The sequence below is a fragment of the Zeus faber genome (genome assembly GCF_960531495.2).
Source record: "Zeus faber genome assembly, chromosome: 16".
Lineage (NCBI taxonomy): Eukaryota > Metazoa > Chordata > Actinopteri > Zeiformes > Zeidae > Zeus > Zeus faber.
In genome coordinates this window covers 29742077-29752889 of record NC_137202.1, presented here as the reverse complement: position 1 = coordinate 29752889, position 10813 = coordinate 29742077, and the positions used below count along the sequence as shown (strand labels likewise).

The following is a 10813-nucleotide window of genomic DNA, read 5'->3' as shown; positions in this document are numbered from 1 at the left end:
ACACATAATATTTATACAGGTACTCCTCAGTTAACGACAGAGTTCAGTTCCTAGGACCAGGTTGTTAAGCCAATTGGCCAATAAGCGAAGACCCGTGTTATTTCACGGTAAGAGGGCGTTGGTATACAGTATATAGTATACATAGTGTGTGTGTGTGTGTGTGTGTGTGTGTGTGTGTGTGTGTGTGTGTGTGTGTGTATATATATATATATATATATATATATATATATATATATATATATATATTATGTAAAGTGTTATTTCATGGTAGGGGGTCGTGGCAATTGCGAACGCTCGTGTAGTGAATACTGACAGACTTTGAGACTGAGAATGGTGATGAGATGTATACAGTGTTTATAGTATATATAGTGTATACAGTTTATATAGTGTTTATAATGTATACAGTGTATATAGTATATATAGTGTATACAGTTTATATAGTGTTTATAATTTATACAGTGTATATAGTGTACATTTGTACATTACTGCTCTGTACTTTCCATGTAAGCCTATAGGGGGCCATAGCCAGTGCCTGGTCTTAAGTGCGGGAGCACACCATGTTCCTCGGGATTTTGAGCCTTGTTCAATGTCAAATTTGTGTCACAAAGCAATGGTCAGCTTTTACGCTGTCTACGGTAACGGTACCTTTGGTGACTGTTTAGTCAGAACTATTCCTATTGCTCAACGCAACGGGATTATGCTTCCTACATAGTTGTCATCAGGCTTCTTGATTAAGAAAAGTCTAAATCAAAGTTTGATCTTATTAGATGAGATAAAAATACAACACAGAGTTGGGTTCATTGTAGATGATCAATTACACAAGAAAATGTGATGCATTCAGTTTTATCAACTTCAAGGCTCGTGGTTACAGCGTGATCCATTCCATTTAATCAACTTCAAGGCTCGTGATTACAGCCCATACTGGAACGTCCAAGGAAACGCAGCAAACAGAGCGGTGTCACTTATTAACGGCAGAAGCTTCGTAGGGACTTCACCGACTCGGTTTAAAGTCCGTCACAAACATGGACACAACATGTTCCGTCCAGGAGAGAGATGTATTCATACTGGACGCTGGGGGCCTGTTGCAGGGGGCTTTCCTTGATCACTATGACTTCTTTTTGGTCAGTGTTCCACATTTTCTCACATGCCCGCGATAATTTGACTCTTTTAATGGATAAACTATATTGAATTGGGATCTATTTAAGTTGTAAATAAGAAGAATGAAGGGAAGGTAGGCAGTGGGAAAAAAACTGCATTTACAGAAATATTTGCAGTAAAACAATATCAAATCCACTACAGTCATTTTTTCGATATCTTTCCCACATAAACAACTCAGGTTTAAGGCCTTTTACACAAATCACACAATTTACGGGGCAAAATGTTCTGTGGTTGACGACACCTTGGTGCAGATTCCATAATGACTACCATGTGGTGAGCTGCTGCAGCGGCTGGGCAGGCCCAACGTGTTCCCTGGTTCCAGATTCAAAGATTTATTTCATATTGTACACTATTTGGTTAGATGTTTTTGGCCAGTCCATGAACAGAACCTCTTTCTCACAGTGTTATCCTCTGCTGATTCCTGACGGAACATTTTTCCAAAAATGAGCATCTGTTCAAATTTAAATGTTAACAAAATCCATAACTATATGTTTTAATGTATTGTTTGCCCTAAAAACTGTGAAAATTGAACCAATTAAGACAAAAAAAAATAAAAATCACCCGGGGGGCAGGCAGCCGCAAGGGGAGGCGCCACAATCGCGATTCTGGGTCCTATAATTATATAATAGAATTAATTGACTGTCAACAAAAGTGGAAAACTATTTCTTACCTCTTAATAATTTCTTATCGTATTTCTTTCTTTCTGGTACTTTATACCCGATCACTTCCTGTGCAGCTCGTGTTACTTCCCGCCCCTGTACCAAACAGTACACGGACACTCAGTGGGTCCATGGTGTCTCACTGTGTTCTGCTATGTTGATAGTGTCGTTTGGGCTTGGTAAGGACAATTCCAATACTAATAGCAATGTATTATTGTTATTAATAGTAGGTTAAATCAAATGTAAGTGTGACGATCTGTAACCCACCCATGGTGTCCGTAAGTTTTTTGTAAAGGTCTCAAACAGCCCCGTGTCCACCGTTGGTTTGTGTCCCACCGACACCCGTAATGGCCCCGTCCTGATCAGGGAGTCGCGGTGACTTGTTAAGATCGTTTCTCTGCTAAAAAATACACCCGAATGAATGAAAAACAACCGCTTCTGACAAACGAGACAAACGTTTGGTCGCCAGCAGCTCTGGAGGCTGCAGCTTGACTCCGGGCCTGGTGCTGGCATGACTCTAATAGTTCCCAGGTGTCACGGTGCTATAAGGACGAAAACACATTGTATTTTAATAGTGATGTTCTGAAATGGGCTCTGAGCCATCGAGGGGTAAATACTTAAAAATGATCTCCCAATGGAGTGAGGAACCGTCAGAACATAAAGCCAGGTCTTTCTCCTCCAAAAGCAGCAAAACACTGTATTATGTGACCCGTGGGATCAGTTATTGACCGCCCTGGACTTTGACTTCATGTTTTTGTGCAGTTTTCATCTATTTGACTAGAAATTAATTCTAAACAGAAACAGTCTAACCTTGGTTAAGTGACACGCTGAGTTTCTGTTTTGACCAGTTGAAGCCAGTTTTGGTTTAATCTGCCCATTTCTGTGGTAATGTTTGAATGCTACATAACTGAATTCTGAATTCTGCTTCCAGCAAGTCAGGATTTATTTTCTCACGTTCCAACGCAACTAACCGGCCTCCAGATGGTTGATAGATGACACTGTATTCATGAGAGATACATCAATACATGACCTCACCTTCTTTACTGACCCTAAAAACCTAATATAAATTCATCAGGCAAGGGGATGGTTTCAAAAAGAACGGGAAAGCATATCCATAGACGAGATGTGGATGGACGTGTTAGACAGCGGCCTCCACTGACCACCCGTTAAAAATCTACCGCTTGTGACATCTGCCAAGTGCCTTTGGTCCCTTCTTCAAATATTACAATTTGAAATAATAAACTACCCAGCAGAAGTGTCAGCTCTCCCTTGTTCTCTCCTCTCTCCTTCAGGGTCTCCATCTTTCGGGTTCCCCATCAGTGCAGGTAGATCCAGTGGAACTGAAAATCAGCAGAATGACAGACAAGCCAAAGATCCACGTGTTCCTGGGTGCTCCTCCTCCCTCGGCCCTGGTGCCGGAGCCAGAATCTGGGCCCGAGCCCCAGGAGCTGCCCCCTGCCGAGTGGAAGACCATGGAGCTGCTCTGGCGGAGCGGTAGACTGAGGCCCGCTACAGGTGAGCGTGGAGCGGAAAGCAGAGTGTCCCACCTACCATGTTATGTATCTTTGAAGCCAGAATATGGAGATTTCCGTCTTTGGTACATCGAGGCAGCGTCAACAGTTTTTAAAAACATTTTTAACATCAGTGGTGTGAAGCATGTTAAGTTAGTACTTGCTGACAATTCCAGTGGCACCATGCCTGTCCACACCATAGACGGTTTCATATTAAAGATGTTTATTGTCACTCCGGTTGTGCAAGTACGCTAGTGTGAAATTCTTAGGCTGGGAGGCTCCGATGCATATCATTTTAAACACATAAAACATGCCCAAACATGAGCCTGTAACCTCACCCGTTGTTTTCTGAAGAGACCTTTTGAAGCCTCAAGTTTAATTTCATGCATTTAAATGGCTTTGTTGGTTTGAAAGGGAAGTTTGGCCTGAACTCTGTTGGCTTACATGCAAGCGGATCAGGTTAAGAACGCTCCTGAAAGCAGCCACTGGAGGGCATCAGATCCCTGCTGTCCTTATCTGTCAGCCATCAGATATAAAATGAAAATAATAAAAATGTAAAGGACCAAGTGTCTTCCTAACATTGACCAGATGGAAGTAATATGACTGTATATAAATTCCTTTTAGATTGGTTTCGTCGCACTGAGCACACGCTGCTACGTGTATGGGCACTTGGCACTCACAGCGGGTGGAGCGTCTGGTCGTCTGCAGTGGGGCCTCCCCCTTGTGCGGGGCATGGGTGGGCATGGGAGTCCTGCCGACTCGCTGTGGGGCGGGCGGCTCGGGCGGGGTGTCGGTCTGTCGCCATGGGGCCGGGATCCGGGCCCGTGGTCCGTGTCTTACGTCCGCGGACGAGGTTTTGTGCCAGCGGCTGTGTCTTATGACTGCATGGGCCATGCTCCTCGGGGCTGTGTGTGGGGGTTGCTCTACAGCCCTCTGGCTTCTCTGGGGGCCCGGGGGTCTTCTGTGGCCGCAGGGCAGGGTACTCGGGGCTTTCCTGCAGCCGTAGGGTGTCCACAGGGCTGCGGAATTCGGGGCCTTCGGGTCCCTTTCTGCTGCTTGGAGGCGCCCCGACATAATACCGACATTCTAGACCAGAACCAATTGGGATAAACATGTACACTCACCGGTGGACATCTTACACACACACGCACACGCACACACACACACACACACACACACACACACACAGACACACACACGCACACGCACACGCACACACACACACACACACACACCTGCTTGGAGTGCACCCCAGCACCCTCCTGGTTGCTTTCCTCTCCTTTTCTCCCTCATTTGCTGCCATAACTATGACAGGAAGAGGCCACGGGACCAGTTGTAGTTCTAGTTTTCCTGGACCTAATTCACTGTTTTTCAAAACATGTTGTCGTCCAATGTTGATGTTTTTATGTAAATGTTGTTTGTTTCTATGTTTATTTGTCTCACCGTGGTGATTCTTCCTCTTGGAGTAGTGATCAGTTGTTTATAGACCCAAACATGATGAATAGTTCTCCAAAGAGGGGGGTTGGTGGTGGTTCTCTTTAACCAAAAACTGTGCTCTTGTCATTCTACAGGTCGTCCACAGGACAGGTTTATTGCAGCAATTCTTGATGATTTAAGAATGAATAAAGAGTTTCATTGCAGGTGGAGAACTTGAACTGCACTTGCAACTAACTCTGTCCTCGATGCAATGGAACAAATACTCTGTGTTGTATGTCCAGCATGCTGACAACACAGGTTAAAAAAAAAAAAAAAAAGAAGAAGATTGGTTTCCCTTAAAAAACAATGAAGATACATTAAATAAAAAACAACCAGTTACAATTGTATTTTGTATAAAAAAAACTTTGAAACTAGAAAATAGTTTGAATACTTTTCTGTTTTAGGTGAGGTTTTGGAGACTGGTACCTTCTCTGAAGAGCCTGCTCGCATTGACCATAGCAACTGCTGCCACGCCAGCATCTGTCATCAACATGGCCACCAAACAAGTTATTCCCCCTGCCAAGATGACACAGACAGCCAATCAGGGCAGGGCAACCAGTTGAAAGCTGATAAGGATAATGAATGGACCAATCCTGATCAGGCTCTGGAGAGTTTACTGGGCCAAGCTGTCCAATCGAATGCAAATCACCCTCTCTGTTCCAGAGAGGACCGACCTGCAGACCGTTTAGAAGGCCAGGATGACCAATTGAATGCAGATAAGGAGGATCTGTGCCCAGGGTCCATTCAGGATTACCTGGACAGCTGTTTTCCTGCGGCTCAGAACGATCCAGGACCATCTCCAAGCGGAACCGGCCCCAAAGTGCCGCCATGCGAGCCGCCCCTGTCGCTCCAAACTCAGTTCCTCAGTTCATGGACTCTCAGCCAGGCACTGGTCCTCAGAGACCGGCGGGGCGGCGTCCAATCGGGAGCCAGCCCCGAGAAAACCCCGCCTCCTAAAACCACCCCACCCAAGCAGACCCCGACGCCCCCGTCCGTGTCCTCCAGCACTCCAGAACTCTTCAGCCCCGCCACCACCATCCTGTCTTGCCCGCTTGAGTGGAGCCCCCAAGCGGGCTCCATGGAGCTGTTCTTCACCGACTCCCTCATGACGGGCCAGAGGATGGAGGAGGGCGGGGTGATCCTGGAGAGTACGCCTGACGGAGTCCTCTGCTCACAGGGTGGGAGGGGGCAGCAGGACTCGGACCCAAACCCGGGGGGTCTGGCCGGCCCACATCGGTCTCCAGCTGAAGCTTTCCACTCCCCTTCCATGTCTCCGGAACGCAAGAGGGCGAAGGCTTCAGCGGAGGTCAGCGGGACGGAGGCCTGGGCCTCTACCACCACAGCCTCCACCACAACCTCCACCACTCTGCTGGCCCACTGCACCAAGCCAGGGGTCCAGTACTCGGTTCTGGTGGGTGTAGTTCACCCCTGCCACCTCAAGGAGATCAAGGTCGGTGTCGCAGGCGTTTTGTTCAATCAGAATCTTGATTTTGTTTGATTTGGCCAAATACTGGGTGTTGGTGACTTGCAGAGTCATAAAGTAACGAAGTAAAAGACAAAATATACAGAACATACACAGATCAATGGATAAATGACAGGTCTAAATTATTCACAATTAACCCAACTCCGATCTTTTTTGTGATTCATTGATTGAAGGTAAAGTCTGGGATGTGGGCGGGGTCCTGTGTTCCTCTGGCCTCCATCGTTGTGGCGGACCAATCGGGTGTTGAGATGAAGGTGGTGTTGTGGAGACAGGCGGCGTTCTGGTCGCTGACGGTGTACCCCGGAGACATTGCGCTCATAACAGGTACAGCATGCAGCTACCTCTGCCCTAAACACCATTGGATACCACCCTACAGCTCTACGCACCACCCAGCACCCACCCACACCTCTGAACGCCACCCTACACCTCTACACACTATAGAGGTAAAGGCTGATGTACCCACTAGCCTAGTGGGTAAAAGCTAAAAGTGCTTGCTCGTGTTATGGATCTTTTCTTTTGTTTGTCTGGTCAGGACTGGAGGTGAACCACAACAGGTGGAGAGGAGAGACGGTGCTGCAGTCCAGCTACAGAAGCAGACTGCTTAACCTGGGACAGATCACTGCCACCACCTCACCACCAGGTGGAGCTAGAGAGCCAGAGCGATAATTCAACCTGGTAAACATTAGAAATAAAAGCATGTACTGTTGGAGGTCCCATGGTAATCATCTGTTATGCCGTCCTCTCCTCAGCTCCACAGAGTGTGAACAGTCGAACGCTGAGCGTCCTCTGTGGGTTTCTCTGTAAAGAGCGCCCCCTGGTGGTCTCCCTGCCCCTCCGTGTCCACCAGGAGCTGGAGCACCTCCCCTACGCCAGGCTGAGCACCCTGAGGCCTCACACGCTGGTCCACGCTCTGCTGCGGGTCACACACGCTGACAGCACCTCAGGTAGCACAGGGATTGTGTGTGTGTGTGTGTGTGTGTGTGTGTGTGTGTGTGTGTGTGTGTGTGTGTGTGTGTGTGTTAAATCATGTGTGTTTGTGTGTCAGTGTGGCGGGCTGAGGCTGGAGGTTTCTCCAGGTCCGGCCGGGCGCAGAGGGCTGTCCTGACCGTGGAGCAGGCCGGCGGCCAGCAGGGGGCGCTGGTCCTGTGGGGAGCCGCTCTGTCCTGGTTGCAGCGCATCAACAGGAACAGAGGTACACACACCATGGGGTTAAAGGTCAATGACAAGCCATGCCCTAGAGCAGGGGGTCTAAACCTTCTTTGTCCCAAAATTCTCACGACAATTAGAGAGTGACCCATTTTCTTATTTTTTCCCTTTCGTTATTATTTTAGATAGAGAATTCCAAGTCCAATATGCAATTAACAAAAATATATAATAAACAATACAAATAAACTATAATAAATTGTGGCAATTTAAAATAACCTAATGATAAACAATAAGATAAATGTAAAAAAAAAACAAGTAACAAGAAAGAATATGGCAATTTACAAGAAACATAAAAGCGAACAAGAAGAACTCTACAAATTTTAAGGGTTTTAATGACATTTAGGCCTTTAAGCAACAGTCTCTGTCTGTCTGTCTGACAGTGTCTGTCTGTCTGTCTGTGTCTCTCTCTCGCTCTCTCTCTCTCTCTCTCTCTCTCTCGCCCAGGTGCTGTGTGGGACTTCAGGGTGCTGTTGGTGAGGGACAGCGTGACCTCTGACCTCCCTGAGCTCCACTCCACCTGCTGGAGTTCGGCCCACCCCGTGTTCCCAGACGACAGCCGAGCGCTGGAGTTCTGCAGGACCACTTCCTGTCTGGACAGAACCACTTCCTGTCTGGAGCTGGACTTGCATACGCTGCTGTCCCAGAAATACACAGGTATGGAGTGTATGTATATGTTCAACCCCCCCCCAATACATAAAACAAACAAATTCAATGAATAGATTAAAATATATTTTTTCAAGTTCAGTTCAAAGTTCAAGAGATTATTTGTCACATACATATACATACGGTCATACATACATGCAGTGAAATGTCATGACACCTGGTGATTACGCACAATAAGCTCTAAAAATACTATAAAATACCAAAATGTGCGTAATCGACACAAGGTGCTCGCACAGGCAGCCGCAAGGGGAGGCGCCACAATCGCGATTCTGGGTTCTATAAAGTGATATATAAAGTGATATAGTGATATATAAAGTGCCTATAAAACAATTTTGTCCAGTCACCTAGATCCAGGTCAGGTGTAGCTGCTCAAAACCTCCCATCTCCACCCCACAGCCATGCTTGTCTGTGACCAAATCTGCAGTGCAGTGACCGTTGCGGAGATGAGAAACGCAACATTTACCAATAACTTCTCCTGCAAAAATTGACCAGTTTGGATCATACTCGGACGACAGCGTGTTGGAACTGCCCCGACTACAAATCGTATTCATCGTGTCTGTGGGTTTGTGGCTTCCATGATATCCAACACACCAATGACGTCAATTTTTCATGAAAAAAAACAATAGGGGTCTCCACCACCTTCGGGTCCCCTAATAACAATCATTTTGCAGCAGACCCGCTGCAATTCCTCCACAGACCTCACTCAACTCAGCGGCAGACCCCAGTTTAGGAAGCCCTGTGTAGCTGTGTGTGTTTCAGTGTGTGTTTGACCTTTTATCTCCCCCCCTCAGGCAATGTGGAGCTCAGAGTGAGAGTCACCGCCCTCCAGTTCCAGACCAGCTCTTCCCAGAATGCACCTGCCGCTCCGCTGGACGCCTCGTCCTCCCTGGACCGCGTCCTGGAGGCGCTGGGCGGGGACGTCACCTACACGGGCTGCGGCCGCTGCGCGTCCGAGCTGGACACCGATGCCAACGGGGTCTACCGCCCCTGCTACCCCTGCCTGCCCCACACCGCCGTGCGCCGCTACTACAGGTAGGGGGCGCTGGGGAGCTACCGGCCTGCTGAAGAGTCCTCAGGAGTGTTAAATTGATTTCAAACTAACCACTCCCACTGCAAAGTACCCCAAAAGTGGCACAAAGATAGATAGATTGATGGGTTAAATAGAGAGGTACTTTATTTATCCCTGCGAGAAATTCCTGTGTTTAAAACAGCACACATCAGAACTAATAGGAAATAAAAAATAAAGATTTCATTGGAAAATTGTAGATAGAGAAATGATGAATGTACGCATGAAAGTTCTGAGAAAAGAGTTTACTATGTAATTACCCTATTTGGCCAATATGCTAAAAGAAAAATCATTAATAAAGGCTTAATTTAAGAAAATACATATATTTCTTATCATCAAATAAAGTCCTTTTTTGAAATTCATTTTAAATAAATCTTAATTTCTTCACCATCCGTTGGCGGGCCACGCTGTATGGGCCCCGGGTTTGCCACCAGCGATCTACAGCCTTCTTCAATATGATAAAGGAATAACTGTCAATACTAAGGTCAAAGGTCGGAGCCACAGACACCAGGAAATAGTGCTTTTTATTCACACTGAGAGATTTTATATCAGAGTGAGAATAAAAAGGGATTGTTGGTGAGATTGATTCCCTGGCTGCACTGTGCCGTGTGTCAGGCCCGTGCTCCTCACAGCAGCAGCCGGGGCGGATCAGGTGTGTGTTCAGGTTCCTCCGCTTCTTCTGGAGAAGATGCTGCTGGAGACGCCTGCAGAGAGACTCTACAAGCCTGTCTGTAAGTCTGGCTGTCTGTCTGCCTGTCTGTCTGTCTGTCAGTCTGTCGGTTAGACCGGCTGCCTGTCTGTCCGTTTGTCTGTAAGACTGTCTGCCTGTCTGCCTGTCTGTCTGTCAGTCTGTCGGTTAGACCGCCTGCCTGTCTGTCCGTTTGTCAGTAAGACTGTCGGTCTGTCTGTAAGACCATCTGTAAGTCTGTCTCTGTCTGTAAAACTGTCTGTCTCAGACTCCATTTGCCTCTGTGAATCAACCTTTACTTGGAATGTTGATCTCTCTCTCCTCTGCCTCTCTCAGCTCCGGGGTCAGAGGTCAAACATGTACGTCTCGTCGCAGAGAGGATCCGGTCTCTGGTCTCGCCCCCCAACGACGTGCTGCTCACCGTGCGCAGCCACTTCCTGTGCGACGAGAACAGCGTCCCCCTGGCACAGGACTTCCTGCTGCTGGACTTCCAGCTCCCGGGACGGTGACGCCCGATTCCGTTTGGGAAAGGACCCCATCGGGACTTAGATCTAGGACGTGAATGAATGAATGAATGAAGCGTTGTTGTGATGGTAGGCTGCATCCGATACCAGTTTAGGAACAGACTTAATGATGGGTGGGTGGGTGCTGTCAGCCATCTTCCATAATGACCTTTTAATTGTCTTTTTATTTTTAGAAGTAATTTACAGAATCAAGCCGGTTTTTTAATACTGTTTTATTTTCTTACACAAAATCAATAAATACAGTTTCATATTGAGTTCTGATTGACATCGTCGTAATGTTAAAGCTCGTTATCTGGGTTCACTGCATATATGTATGAACGTATGTATATGTATGTGACAAATAATCTCTTGAACTTGAACTTGAACTTGAAAAGTAAAC

The 10813-nt window shown here is 46.9% G+C and overlaps 1 protein-coding gene across 1 annotated transcript; it reads left to right on the top strand.

The window, feature by feature from the left end:
• Window positions 1-3172: 3172 nt before the first annotated feature.
• shld2 (shieldin complex subunit 2) lies at window positions 3173-10522 on the top strand (the record flags this gene model as incomplete). Its single annotated transcript, XM_080016496.1, has 10 exons — window positions 3173-3332; window positions 5209-6254; window positions 6461-6611; window positions 6820-6927; window positions 7037-7231; window positions 7333-7479; window positions 7938-8147; window positions 8948-9188; window positions 9838-9953; window positions 10247-10522. The coding sequence occupies 10 exons, from the start codon at window positions 3173-3175 to the stop codon at window positions 10417-10419; spliced, it is 2547 nt and encodes an 848-aa protein (XP_079872622.1). The 3' UTR covers window positions 10420-10522.
• Between the last annotated feature and the right edge of the window lie 291 nt (window positions 10523-10813).